The following is a 16,197-nucleotide window of genomic DNA, read 5'->3' on the forward strand; positions in this document are numbered from 1 at the left end:
TCCAGAGTCAAAAATTTCAATAAAAATCAAACTTTAAAAAAATTGTAACATAAAATTTTTTAAATGAATGGCCTTTGACAAGAAAACGTAAATGGCTTCCCTATTGCGTTTACTTTAACTATATAAACATTCAGAAGAAATTTTTCACAAAAATTTTCCATTGCAAAAATAAGCATAACTTTTTCTTTTTGATTCATGTTTTAGTTTTCAGTAAAGAAAATTGATATCCCAGATTCTTCACCTAATTGCCTTTGATGTTTTTTTTAAAATCACCAACATAAATGTTATACCCTTAATTTCCACTGTGCCCATTCATGTTTCTGACCAATGCGTTGTTCACAGGCATGCACCAACATCTTATTTCAGATATGGGCTGACAACCCCCAAAATGGAACGCCGAGGATATTGACGTTGAATCCTTTTGGTCCAACTCCTTTCACTTTTCCTGTTCATGTTTTCCTGAAATATAAATTAAGTCACAAGTTGGGAGACTTGAAATTCATTTCCAATAAATACAAATAAATTTTAATATTTCAATATGTTTTAAAAGCCAATCTCGTAAAATTTAGCATACTTAAAGGGCAAGCAATGACAATTGGGTTTGGCCTGACTAATCCTAAAATAAATTGCCAGACAAGTCATTAATTGTATCAATAAGTTTATTTCCCTCTTGGTTAATGATACCAGTGAATAACCATCTTTGCATTTATGAACAAAATATAATTTTTCAAATTGAAATAAAAACTAACCTGCCCACCGTCAATAGCACTGGCCCCTCATCTGACGTTTTGTCCAAGTCTACACTGTCTAGCACACCAATTTATCTCCTCAGACAAAAACCTTTCACCACTTGTGTGCAGAACTGACGTCGACAAATGTCCAAGAACTCCTCTCTTATCTACCTAAAAAAAGAAAGTAAATTTAAAATCATTAAATGTAAAGTCACTGGGACTTGATGGCAATAAAAGTGATATGAATATAATATGGGCAATTTCTCTCAAGAATATGAGTCCAAGGTTCAAACCCCAACAACGACAATTGATTGCACAAAAGTTAATGTAATATTACATATCAGCATGCTGAATTTTTTGTATGATTTCTCTATAAATAATTTTCTGCTCATGACATTCTTTCTCTCATATATATAAATATATATGGAAGCTTATTTCTATAATGGATGAGTAAGTGTATTATGTATTTACATATCTCAATTATAAACAAATATTTTCTTACCAGATTTGTCAGGGAATCTGATGCAGACTGCCAGCTGTTCTTTGTTTGAAACGTCACGTACTTCATCAGCTGAAATGGCATAGCAAATAGCCACCATCCTTTACATCTCCCACTATTTTTCTCTTTCACGAATGTCACCCATAATATTCAATCAGATTCATTTTGTGTAGTCTTTGACCTATATGTTGCGTTTTTAGGGGCTGTATCAAAGTGTTCTTTCAAAAGTGAATCACCAGCGTCAAGTCTGAAACCTCAAGCAGTGTGCTTGGAAAATTTCCACAATTCTGATCTTCATGTAAATACTTGGAATCATCACGATGACCACGTAAGGCAATATTCTGTCTAGCACATAACAAACAGTTTTTTAGTGATGGACTGTAAAACTTTGAAGTTTTTCTCTTCTCTGGCCTTCAGGGCAGTGTTGATCATCTTGGTCACTGCGGCATGTTTGACAACATAGACGCTGTGAACTGTTCAGCATGCACTTTGCTGTCCATGTGAGCATGGTATCCATTTCCGCCATCTTTACGTTTCTTTTTCTGTTCTTTGAAAATGGCCATTTGAAAACCTCCAAAGCGCGCGCTTCCAATTTCTGAAGGGCTCTGATGCTAAACTGACCACGCTTACGGTTGACTCCTGGAAATGTCACACAATAAACACAGTATGCAGCATCTTCACTAGCACTATAAACCAGTCCTGGAAACTTTGTGAGCCAAGCTCTCTGAAAGGACCGGTTGAATTGGCCACATTGACTCCTTGGAAATTCAAATTTGAGTGGAGGAGTCCAGTCTTTCTCTAATATGTGCATTTTTTCAGCATCAGTCAGGGACCCTTGTCGTTTCACATATGCACTTATATCGTATGTAGTTCCGACCCTGGAGTCTGACCTGCAATAATTGTAGAATATTTTGTAGCCAAGTTATTTTAAGGGCCGAGCTGACCCTTGTAAGAACTAAGAAGGGAGAAGATAATGCATTTAGTAGATTTTTTTAAATATGAAGTGAAATATAATTGAGACATGACAAGACAAAAAAAATTAAGTATGTTCACGAGGTATAATTGTAATTTCCCTGTAAGCACTGAAGAACATCAATATGACAAAATTAAAAAAAGCTGATATAATTGATATCTTATTACAATCCAGACAAATCTGTCCAATCAGTTAAATTTCAACTGTTTGAAAACTTTGTTTGTTGAAGGGGTCAAGTTAAACATTCAAGTACTGCCGCACACAGTCACTGCTACTGTAGGCCTTTAAATTCAGCCCATGGTATAACATAAAACATTTTATTCCATTGGCAAACAAACCATGTAACTTACTTTTTTGTATCACCTAGACATTTGGTTGTATCAAGTTTTTGTTGTTTTCTAATTTGACCCCAGCAGGAATCCAATGTTGCTTGAGAGCGTTTCATTTTGGAATGAATCAATTCAGATCATTTTTGCTTCATTAACAGATTTTTTAATTAAGTGATAAGTAGCTACAAACTTACCTTTTGATAATAGCCGCAATCTGGCCAGAAACTAACAGTTTTTAAAGAAAATTGCAACTCCATTTTCACATGTAAACAAACTGCCAAACTTCGCCGCTTTATGTAACTGTTATTTTCATTAGATGATTGTAAATTGATCAGCCAATCAAATACACCGTTTCAACGGTCATGTCAATCAAGCGTGTATAACTTGTTGATCGATAATTACACTCTCAACCAAGCCCCCAGGCAAGAGATTAACAATTAGATAATGGTAATCAACTGCTTTGATAACGGAATACACTACGGACCATAAAATGCATTAAAATATACCAGCCCAGCTGGAAAACGTATCTTTGGGCCGAGATGGGGGGGCTGCAGCCCTGAAGCCCGGGGCTGAATCCGCGGCTGAGTTTACATCTGCATTTTCCGCCGCCATATAATTTATGATCTTGTTATTATATTTTCCATACAAAGGAACGGAATTGTACTTACAATTTCTTTAATTTAAAAAAGTCCTTTGCTTACGGTTACTTTTAAGCATGTTTTCTTGTTGGTACACTTTGTATGTCGACGTGTTTGAGATGTGAGATCAAATTATTTAAAAAATGACGTTCATATATTTTCAATTAATATGACAATATTCATTAATATAAAATTTTCCAGTAACTTTATTAATTGTTCAGTCATGTTGTTTCTTTTTTTCATTCTAGATATTAAATCATTAGAAAAATGCTCTCGAACGGGCTTACAATTTTCAATACACAAAGATTAAACATACTCTGGCATTGCAGTTTCTCTAAATATGATAGTTGCAGAAGAATTCGTTGTTTAGCCCTTTATCAAACAAAAAAAATAATAATACAATAGCGAATATTCTTATGGGGTTAAATATTTGAAAAAAAAAGTTGATGCGATAATCTATGTTATCTTATCCCCTACGTGTTTATAATCCTCTTCAGGTGACTGCAAGGATCAAATGGATGACACATACAGGCTATGTCCAAGGACATAAAGTATTTGAAAAAAAAAGCAGCAACAAACATTTCGCATAAAAGTATTAGACAGATGGGGGGGGGGGGTAGAATGCTGAAATAATATTGTAAGCAATATATCAGTTATTTGCACAAAGCAAAAACAGTACTAACGTAATGATAAATGTTAACAAAAGAAATATCCAAAATAACAAGTAATCCATTGCACTTACAACTTTCATCCATGTTAACTTACACTTCTTTCTTTCTGAGTCAAACTCGTCCTCCTTCTTAAGTTTATCTTTCGCTTTCTTATCAGGTAACTTCAAAGGTTTCACTTTATTTTTCTGCTTTCTGCATTGTAGAAACATGGAGACCTTGTAAATGGTCTTGTAAAACTTGTTGATCGGAAATTCCTCAACAATTCGTGTTGCCAATCGCAGCTGTAAAATACATATCAAGACTATTAGTGTGCTCAGAATTTCCATAGCTGTTAAGTAAACTGACAAAAGGGAAATGACGTCAGAGTTAGTGGGAAGCTCTTGGGCAACAATCGTTAAGAAGACAGCCAAAGAAAGGAACACGGTGATTGAGTAGGACGCCCTCTCCCCTGTTGTCACGGGCAATACGAATGTAAACACGTTCAGCACTGACAGAAGAATCACTGGAATGATGATATTTATGACATAAAATATAGCTTTGCGCTTCAGCCGGATGATGAAGGTTACAGACGCTTCTCCGGTGTTAGTTTCTATCGCGGATGTGGATTCGATATCCCACACGGCGTTTGCAGAATACTCCGCGAGTATTACCCCTCTGCTGCCTTTGTTTAACTCCACTTCCTCTTTTGAATAACTCCATGCAATAAATTTGAGCTCACAAGATTGAGTGTCGAAGGGGAAATATGTGATGTCTACGTCACAAGTAGATTCGAACACCTGGAATGCAAGAAAATCTGCTAATAGTCGCCTCATACCAATAAACAAAAAGAAAGCAAATAACTTAAACCACTACTCATTTTATATGAAAACAATACAAAAGATTCTGTATAGTGGTGAGATAGGTAAAGAATACAATGATATGATGTGTTTCTACGCATTGTTCTTGGCATGATCAAAGCCGGAGTGAAGGCCATTCTATTCTCATGTCACTAAACGTGTAGCAGTGGTATAAAAAATTAAAGGAACTCCACTGAGGTACAAAACCCTAAAAACATAAAAAACTAACAACTTGGAGACTTAAAACAAAAAGATATGCAAAAGATAATTAAGAAATGTACCCAAAAATAAATTGAAAATGGTATGGTTGTGCAATTTTAGCCCGATTTGAGTGAAAACCGTTGCAACGCTTTTCAATATTAGGTCATTTTTCACAAATTAGATAATTGTACATTTCGCGGTTATATGCATAACATTGTCAACATATAACTGCCCCTGTGCTGTTAGTTTAAACACATTTATTGTCGGATGTAATGACAGTTTAAAGATTATTCCAACCATTGTCGATTCGGTTTCCTGGACCTAACCAGTTGTGGTGTCGTATGAAGCATAATAGTCGTGACCCCATAAGGGATCAAATCCAAGATTGCTTGGTTAAGAGCCAGACAACTTAACCACTTGGCCATCATTTCATCTATTTACATTCGTTACTATCATCTAGTGATCAAATCTATCTATTTCATAATAGCATACCATTTTCAAAAATTAATATCTGTTCAATGATACATTATCGCTAGCTGTTCATGTTAAATCTGGATTATACAAAGCAGTGGTATGATTCAAAAAGTCCCTACGACTTAAAAAAAATAAAAAGAAATTAAAACCATTCAAATCTTACCTGAAATGGGTACCATTCGACGCCTCCGCTTGAATCTACCCTCAAGTTCAGAAAAGCTGAGCCAAGGCCTGTGAAGGACTTGTAAGGATTCCGTAGAGACACACCTGGCCGCCAGATGTCGTCTTGTGGCTAAATATAAATAATGATCGAAAATTATTTTTTCTTTTTTAGTGTTTGACTTTTGTTTGTTGGTTTATTTTCTATTTTAGGTCAATTTTAATACGGCTTTCCTAGAAAACTGACCAGTAATTACCAGTTTCTTGTCAGTGATTAACTTATCCTACATGATTTCTGAACCAGCGGTGAAGGACAAATGACCATTAGGGTCATTATCGGAGGAATGTCGGGTGGCCCGAGGATCGAACCAGCCACCCCGGGATTACATATCCGATGGTCTTTCTATTGAATTACGCGGGTGGACACGTTTAAGATTATATTCAAAACTCCTGGTTTGCTTAAAATTTCATACCATAGACATATCGACATAGATTTTCTATTCTAAATATTGATTTAAAAAGATCAGTTTATTTTCTAAATGAACCCTCACATGAAAGAGTGAAACGTGTGCCTTATATTTGGTCAATTTTGTACATGTAACTTACTAAAAATATAACATCCACCCCGTTGTAGTTAGCCGGGTTCCACTGTAGATATTCGTCCGTCCATTCCATGCTTAGGAATCCAGATGTCTTTAAACTTTCGTCTTGATCATTGAAATCTATGATTGCTACAAGAAAAAACGTATGCCTATTACATAATATATGTTATATATGTCAATAGCACTTTCTCGGCCATTTCCGTCATATTTTCGGATAAGGACAAGGTGTTCCGTTTGTAATGAATATGATATTACGATACAATCGTACTTCGACCGTTATTATATGTTTTTTTGGAAAGGTATCATTTTCAACATAAGCCATTTTTACTTCGATCATAATAATGTGTTACTTTTTTACATTATTTATAGATTTCTGAAAGTGATACAGAAACAGAAAAACTTCCGGAATAAAATTTAAAAACTGTGAAGGACGATGATAAACTTGAAAGGGTTAAGGTCAAATTATCTCCCATAATTTTTTTTTTGACATGCCATTAGATAGTTCTCTACTTTTCAGAGAAAAAAAAGACAATTGATTGTCAAATTTTTTCCCCACCTTCTCTCATTTTTTGGTTTTGTTCCCAAACTTTTTTTCATGCCCCCTTTTTTTACTCTCCCGCTCTTTAACTTTTTGAAAAAATTTTTAAATTTCCTGTTGTCTTTAATCAATTTATTATCAATTTAAACAATCAGAACATTCGTATACTTGTTAATCAATCAAAGACAATCAGAAATCAATTATAAAGTTTTACATTGGATTGTGAGAAACTGATAATTACATGTAAGAAAGAAGTCAACGCTTATCTGTACTGCCCCTGATTGATCCACAAGTGGTCGTATTTTCTTGTTATATTTGTCTGTTGTAAACAATTTGGTCAACACGTCCTGTACGTCGGTTCCCGACTCTGCGCACAATTTTTCCATCAAACAAACAACAACTAATATACAACTTCGCCTCATATTGATATATGAGCATTTAAATGTATTCCAAATATTGATCGTATACTTCCAGTTTTCGTTTCCACAATGTCATGATATGATTTATATTTCATCTATTGCGGTATGTAAAATTGATAACATTTTGCAAGAAGAAAGAAAAAGCACACACATACACATACTTTTTGTAGAAAGTATATTAAAATCTATAAATTTTCAACTAAAACTAACTTTAAATAACTAGGTTCCTTCATCAATCGTTCATTAATAAAGTCAGTTTTAAAAAGTACACACAACCAATATGAGAATTTATTAGATGACTGCAGATTCACCCTAAAACCTATCTCTCTCTAATGAATATTCAGTGAACCCGAAAGCTGCACTGAATATTTTATTAAGTAGGTAAATATTTAATAAAGTAATATCAGAGGCTAAAAAAGATGCATGCGTTTTTCAAATAGATATATTCCAAAATCAATAAATTATTTTGACGTAGATATGTTTTCATGACCAAAATTACTTTTGATATTTCTAAACATTTAAAATGTTCCACAAAACAAAGAATGTCTACAAAACAAAGATTTTTTCAACAAAACAAAAATGCTTAAATCATTGTTTTTGTTTTGTTCAAACAAAGAATTGATTCCAGCACAAAGAGTGTTTTCTAAAAACAAAAGAATGATTTTCTTAAAGTAAAAGATGTTTTCTACAAGAAACGAAAAATTCTTAAAAACAAATCATTGGTTTCCATACAAACAAAGAACGAATTTTTTTTTGCAACAAAGAGTGTTGTCTTTTTTTCAAAAAAATAAACGTTGACTTAAAATATAGAGTGTTTCTTTATCAAAAAGTAATTTTCAAAACATTTTTGTTTTTGTTTTGTTTTCTTAAACCAAAAAACAATGAGTATTTCAAAACAAGGATTTTCATTCTTAAGCATATAATTTTGTTTTATATACATGATACATTAACCTATTATATGCGGTATGTAAACAGTAGTAACACACATTGATTTTAGAGAAAACTAATATTTGAAAGTACTAAGAGTGCACCGGTTGATTTTACTAAAGGACAACAAAGAAAAAACACTTTATCGTACAGAAAGGACAACTCTTCAACTAGTTTATTGTTGTCACAACAGAGTTATCTCTCTTTATTTTGTGACACCAATAACTAAACAAGTACTAAAATACACAACTCCCCCCCCCCCCCCCCACCGTCCGCATTTTTAAAAGCATGAACTATAACCTCTTCTCTGTCATTTCTTTAAAAATACAATACAGACAAATATTTGTGATTATCTAGATAATGTTCTTTATTGAAATAGTAAAAATCAGGTAAACAACAACATCGTGAAAAAGCAAAAACAAAAACATGGATAAAACCAAAAAATACAGTCGTTAGTTTGAAAAAAATGTGGCTAGATCACTTACAACTTAATCACGGTAAGCATTTTGTCGACCATACTACACTAGATTCATATATTTTAATCCTAATTTACAAAGTTTGCACTATTGCCACAAGGATTGTATTCTAGTATTATCCACGAAAAACCCATTGATATTTTCCAGAAAAAAAACAACACATATATGGTATAAGAGTGGACTTGCAATAAGTTAACACATACAACATATCCGGTTTATGATCAAATTCTGAGAGAAAAAAGGTCGTTTTCTTTTATCATTAATTAGGAACAATTGATTTATATATGGTCTTCTAATTATCTTATAAGGTCATTAAAACCTGGTAAAAAAGATCATTAATTATCAAGAGGAATATATAAGGACTACTAACCCTCATCATATAATATGTATATTTTATACTTGAAGACATTTGATGATACTAGAATACCGAGTTTATTCTGTACTTTGTTAAACATAAGCACGAAGTACGGCACGGAAAAAGGAGCATAACCAAAGAGCAAAAAATGTTTTTGTGCTTAAGTAAACGCCAGTGCACGTCTCAACAAGACCCGTACAAGGAGCCAAAAGTATGAATTCAAGTTTTCTAAACGTGCTGGATATTGAATAACAGTTTTTAAAAAATATTTTTACACGGTAAGCGTTTGGCAAAGGGAGTCCGGGGGGGGGGGGAGGTTGTACTTCTCTCATCTGCATTCATTACCAGTATCATCATCATCATCATCATAATAATCACCGTCATCATAATCATCATCATTAATAAAAACAGCAGCAATAACAGCAACAACAGCAACAGCAATAACAGCAGCAATAACAGCAACAGCAGCAACAACAGCAGCAACAGCAGAAGTAGAAGCTTCAAAGTTTAAGAATTGTAATTTGCTTTTTATAAGCGTATGTGTTATGGTGTTGTTTACTATTAACCGGTCTGCAATCTGTATAGTTACTACTTAGTTCTGCATGATACAAACTTGTCTTATTCTGTTCGCCATCGAGAATCGTACAAGACTATGTGTATGTATTGACAAATATGGGCTTTGTAAAAGTCGAAATAACTAAATTATCAGCTCTGATATGTAATTATAAAGTTTCATACGGAGTGCACGGCATCAACGTGACCCATATTTATCATTAACTCGCATTTTTACAAACTCTCGTCTTCCCGTAAAGAGAACGCTTCCATTAGACACCTTGTTTTGTTATTTCTCGTATACGACATGCAATAGATCGTCTGAATGTGGAAATTATCAGTTCTAAATGTGTAAGACGGACAAAACTCTTATTTTCTATCCAATTTTTATTTATTTAAAATATTTGTTATCCTTGTGGCTTCCATGCTAAAATGAAAATATCTGTACTCAACGTAAAGTTTGATAAAGCTCATATGGCATGAAATGAATTTCAATTGTTATACATGGACTTTTATAAGAAAAAGCAGCAAGCATTTTAGGGTATTGGTCAAGTTTACATGATTTATAGATAAGAACTTGCATTTTTTTATTTGGTTGAATTAATTTATCAAGAATAATTTAGAGTTAAAAGATTTTGCGGTATTTGATTCAGGCGACACTTTCACAGACGAGTAAAATTACATCAATCTTACTTACAAAGTATCTATTTACAATTTAAGTAATTTATGAATTATCACATTCAGTTTGTATGTAGATCTATTATACAAAATACAACATGTACTATTTTTATAACAAAATTCACCCGTTATTAACGCAGTAAGAGACTTTTTTTCTGCATATTTGGCATGTTATAGGTAATTTCTGTAAGAAATATCTTGGACGTCCCGGATCATATATAGTAACTGATTTAGAATTGCCTAATTTGTATAATTGTCAACATTTTTCCTGTTCTTAATTTAGATCATCTTCTTTTAAATTAAAAGAAAATATGATAAATAAAATAAACATAAAATCTTAAGGCTTTAAGAAATACAATAATATGCAATATATTTTTAATTTTTAATATCTCACAGACATAATTCATTGGAATTATAAACCGTTAGATAAAAAGTAGATTGGCAGTCATGCATTTTATTTAGGTTTCGGTCTTATGATTTTTATTAGTAAAACAAAACATTTCTAGCAAAGATTTTAGATAGTGCCGTTCTTAAAATAATAAAAGCAATTGTATTATTTTGATAAAAGTCAGAATGCCGAAACAAAAATAAATTGAATAAATATATTTATTCATATATAAAAGAATTCAAATCAAACATTCCTGATTTCATTCTTCGGGCAAATAACCGAATAAAAGAAATATGTTCGGTCTTTCTCGAGGTATTTTCTTTTTCATTATTCAAAACAAAAACAAAAAACATTCAGAACAATTAAATGACTTTACATTTTTTACAACAAGAAAAACAGAAAAGTCAATTAAATCAAGTGTAACTTTGAAGAGATTCTGAAATTGTTCTAAATTGCCGTAAATTTCCTTCGTTCTGTCATGAAAGGACAATATGCCTGTATTGTTTTTGTTGGCGCCCTCTAGCGCCGTTTATAGGAATCGTTTATTCCGTAATAGCCTCGCTATGGTGCCGACGGTATTATTCAAATTTATGATGTTAGGTTTATCAAATATTAAACACCCTTGTTCATTCGATGAGATGTATTGACTTGTAATAATTTAAGATTGACAAGAAACGCCACCTGCTGGGCGATAATATCTCATTCCGCAAACAGATTTATTTTTCGTACCGTCTTCATGGAAGCAGGCAAAAACCTGAATGATAGTTATTGACGAAGAATGTGGAAAAGGCCAAAAAGATGAATTAAACGAGCAAAAACCCATCGACGCTATATCTGAGAGGGAAAAAATAAGTCTAGAAGAAAAATAATCATTTTATTCATTTTGTTCTAACGTATTTATTTCCAAATGATAGATTTTTTTTAACTTTGAGATTAAATCTGTGTTGTTTGTTTTCAGTTTCATAATATTTTATAATATTATTAAACAATGTACACTTTCACAGCATCAAGTGTACATACAAAAGGGTCGGGTCTAAAGTTCTTACGTTTCCGTCTCAAAATCCCTCCCGAGGCGTGCACGTCGCGGAGAAGGCACACGGCAGGGAAGGTCAAGTCGTCTCAAGTACCAGAGATGATTGGTTGACCTGTTGTGACTAACTCGGGAGGATGGCGTTGACAAGAGCCGTTTTTGTAAGATGATGTTTAAACTGTGCTGTCTTCTCCTCCATCAACAAACGAAGAACAGGTCAAGGAAGATTCTGCATTAAAAGTCGCCGCTGAGGTGGGCTCTGTGAACGGACCAGCAAGTGCGCAGATACTCAAGGGTGCTCCCATGAAGTCAGTAAAATTTAGACTCAATTTATTTGAATTTAGTTTTATAATATCAAATTTCATTATTCATTTTCAGTAATGTTTCAGGAACTATTTAAAGGTTTTAAATTTTACAAATATTTTAGATTATGAAGAGAAAGAGAAGTAAAGAAAAACAAGATGTAATGGAAAGCATAATAATTATAATAATGATGATGATGATGATGATGATGATGATGATGATGATGATGATGATGATGATGATGATGATGATGATGATGATGATGGTGATGATGGTAATGACATGTAATTACTGAGAAACATGTAAACAAGTACAATTTATGTAGATTGATCACTACGCATGCACATTTGAACAGGTCGAAGAACACAATATTATGCATTGTTCCAACCAAATAAGAGAAGAGAAAATATGTATCAGTAAAAATAGTTTGTGTTCCAAATGGGTGTAATAACTATTCAAATTTTTAAAAAGGTTCTTCCGGTGAAATGGAAGAATAGCTCACGTCTAACTCGGGACTTTATCACCCGCGTTTCAGGCAGATCCCGGTTCACAGTTTACTTAGGTACTTTCTTCCGTGTACTTTTATAGAGAAATTAAACCAGTTTCAGATCTAGAACATTTTGTGAGTTTTTTACAGAATGCTGTAAGCCAGAAGAAAATGCAATTAGGTTCGTTGAAATTATTGTACACTTCTTTTTTTATATAGTGCCTATGTAATATGCGTATGTTTTAGTCACATAGGTTTCTTTTTGAAGAAGAAATAAGTAGAATTTGTAATGCTGATTCTAGGGGAAAATTTCTTAAATGTTACGTAATTTTACTAATTACAGACTAAAAATACACTCTACATTTCGGTGGTGTATAAATGAGACTGTCTATAAATCAATGTAAGTATAAACTCTTTGCCTAATTTTCGGTAAATTTTCATTTAACAGCGCAGTATTCCCTTAACGCTTAATTCCGAAATCGAGAGACTTATTAATGTTCATAATTAGCTTTAAAATCAAAAGTCTAATTAATGAATGTGAAGCAATTATTCTTTGATAAATATTTGATCGAAAAAGTAATCGCAAATTGTTTCTAGTTTCGTAAACAACGTGTTGTCAAACCGTACAACCTACATTTATCTACACACTGATAATTTATATTATCTCGGCTGTGATTAGTACTTTAATTAACTAATCGTTCCTGCATCTTTACAGTTGATTGGACAATAAATATTCGCAAAAACACCGCAGCGAGATTTCTGCGGGCGAATGTATTTGAGTACTAATCACTTTTATTTCCGTCTGCGCGCCCGTTCATGTCGCTTATGTCAACGAGTCTGTAATTGAAACGTTCCCGGAAAGATAAATCGCTTGACAGACCCATTATTTAATATTTTCCAAGCATTGCCAGCTGATAAGAATCATAAAAATGGTATATGAATCGAAAGATAATGTAGGAAATTGACTGCTCGACGATTTTATGACAAATTTGAAGACTCGATTAACCCGTGGGGATCATCTCTTAATTTCGGCATAAATCAGACGCTAATACTCTACGATCACAAAATAGGGAACGTAGATATATTTATTGTTTTTGCCGACAATATACCATTATATATAACATATAATTACTTCTTTGCTCGTACATCTTCGGTGTATGTATTTCTCTTATTGCTTTGAATTGTATTCTTTTTATTTCAGACAAATAGTAAATTTCCAGCATAGTTGATGAAAGATTTGACAGACGGGGTCTGCAGACGACTATATAAAGGTTAGGGAAAGAATTCCATATCTTAATAAAGATTATGCATTTTCCATAGAATTTTGAAACAACAAAACATGGAGATCTATTTTTGGATTTTGCATAAGATCTTTATAGTCGAGTGAATGAGTGAATTGAAACGAAGAGCATAGTTCACACAAATTCAAACACAAACCGCAAAATTGATGTGTAAGGAAAATATAAATATAAGACAGAAAATGAAATATACAGGTATCTTTGTTGACAAATACGATCACAGTTTCAAGGGATTATTTTGTTCTCTTGACTGTCTGAAATCATATACGTTCCTTAAAAAAGAATCGCATTATTATTGTAACTACACTTTTCAAGCAGAACAATAGAGCATTTTTTTGTAGCCATTTTTTTCTAATGCATCCTATATAGTTCATTTTTTAAGTTTGATATTGAGTTTATCGTTTGCAACGCTTTATAAACATTGCAATTTGCCGTTCAATTATATGTAACTAAATGCATCCGCCATACTCCCGTGTATGGTCGACACATTTTGCCACTAATATAATCACATGAGCGTCTGTATGGCAAACAACAATCATCATTGTCATAACAACGCTTTATAGATAAACATTATACAAGAAAAGTTACGATTTTTTACTATTATAAAACGAAAGAAAGCTTGAATGAGACAACATCGTCTCATTTTATAAATATTTAACACTTTAAACTTTTTCTTTTCAAAATCAGTTTGGTGTTTAAAAGTGCATTATTAAAAGCAGCCTAGCACAGTCTGTGTGTGATGTGTCAATTTTGGAAATTAATTTGAGGATTTTATTACCTGACAGCCAATAATAGTTAAAGATACAATTTGTCGCAAAATCGCTTATTGCTTTGTTTTCTAAAATAATGCGTTTGTTTTGCGTAAGTCTGATAATATTAATTCACTACAAAAGGAAATGATATTCAGTTTTGGTTATAGTTTGATTACGCATTTTACATTTCTTTATCCAATATATGTGAACAAAGTCTTTAATATGTTTCTTGCTGTCAAGTAATCTGTCATACATACATGTATACTGATTTCACTGTAATTCATTTTCCTAATGATGCTTTATTTATTAAAATAATGATAACAGTATGTAAACTAAACCCTTATTCTAACTTTTAATAACGCTTTATCAATCGAAATAACAATAACTACCTGCAATTGTGTTTAACGGCGATAATAAATAAAGGGCGCTATTATTGTACTATTATTGTCACGAAGTCTTGCAGCCAAATGTTTAAACTTGAGTTATTTCTCTCTAGTGTGTTGTCAGATACTCGTAACAGTGGGTCATCTCCGTCAAGTATAGCTATATGTTTCAATTACCATGGTAATAAGCTGGCGAATATGTCTGCTCATTACGAGACAGCTGTCTCTCTTGTATAAAGAACGAAAAATATCATGAAGATTCTTTATCAAGCTCGTTTTATTTCTTACAAAAATCCGTCAACCAGTTAAAGAAAAATGTTCCTGTCTTTAATAATTATCTGTGTTGTCGTTAACGAGGGTTTTACTGTACTGCGGTGATCTGGAGCGTGACCATTTCAAAAAGCGTCTATTAACCCGGAATTAATCGCGTTCATGTTATGTTGAAGTGCGATAAAAAGCGTTTATTAACACGGAATTAATCGCGTTCATGGTCTGTTGAAGCGCACTTGTTTTTGCTCTCGCTCATGCAGTTTAAAAAGTTATGCGGGAAATAAATAAATATTATTTTTGCCAAGAATTTAAGTCATATATTTATATATTTGTGACAGACACATTTTCTCTTCTTTTTTTTCACGGAGACACGCCGAGCATGTGGACAAAGTTGCGTCTCTCACACTGACGACTCACCTTGTATTTGATAATTTATGAGCTATAAATTTAACCCTTAATATCCGTACAAAAATTGAAGACCTTATTCACTTAAGATGCTATCAATAATAATTCTGTTTTTAATAAGGTCCCAGACATAACATGGAGTGCCAAAAATAAACCGCTCAACAATGTCGGGGAAATCAAACGATGTTCTCACATTTACTCATTTATTTTGTTCGATCGCTTACGATTCACAAAGCTATATATTTAAATACAGAGGGAGACGGTTTTTTCTTCACTTCGACAAGTCCCCGCAGGATTACGTCGTTTAAAGGTATTTTATAATCCTACACGATTGTAACATTGATTTTCATTGGTCGATCGTGACTTTAATGTGAACTGTATCTGTTTTTGTATAGAATCTAATGGCAGTCATAACGAATCATAAAAAATGCTATAGATTCTTAATGGTACATTTTGGTCACTACTCTCCTGCTCGAAAGTATAACATGCTCTTAATATTTACTTGGGATCTCAGCTTAAAGCTAAGTATGAATGTGGGAACAGATTCTTCCCATGCGAATAGTGCAGACCAAGATCAGTCGACACATTCATTCCTTGTGGTCTGATCATTGCTTGCATTGTTCGCTATTAAGTCGAAACATATTTTAAACATCCCCTAAAAGATAGAGGGATTTGTACAGATGAAGATGAAGAAGTCATTTAAAGATATTTAGCTTGAGAATGATGACACACTCGGACCCGGGGTCTTGGTATTCATAACAACCTCCGTTTTATTAACAGCTACCTCTAAAGGAATCCTACTTGTTACACGCAGACCCTCCTC

General features: G+C 33.1%; 1 protein-coding gene across 1 annotated transcript; it reads right to left on the bottom strand.

Annotated features, from left to right (window-relative positions):
* Positions 1-3,626: 3,626 nt before the first annotated feature.
* Positions 3,627-7,073, bottom strand: LOC132727523 (neuronal acetylcholine receptor subunit beta-4-like). Its single transcript, XM_060713061.1, has 6 exons — positions 6,893-7,073; positions 6,118-6,242; positions 5,516-5,644; positions 4,492-4,617; positions 3,913-4,122; positions 3,627-3,671 (listed from the first exon to the last, which is right to left on the bottom strand). Exons 1-6 carry the CDS (start codon positions 7,071-7,073, stop codon positions 3,627-3,629), a joined length of 816 nt encoding a protein of 271 aa, XP_060569044.1.
* Between the last annotated feature and the right edge of the window lie 9,124 nt (positions 7,074-16,197).

This window comes from Ruditapes philippinarum, unplaced genomic scaffold (genome assembly GCF_026571515.1).
Source record: "Ruditapes philippinarum isolate M1 unplaced genomic scaffold, ASM2657151v2 ctg362_1_1_1_1, whole genome shotgun sequence".
In the NCBI taxonomy this organism is placed as follows: Eukaryota; Metazoa; Mollusca; class Bivalvia; order Venerida; family Veneridae; genus Ruditapes; species Ruditapes philippinarum.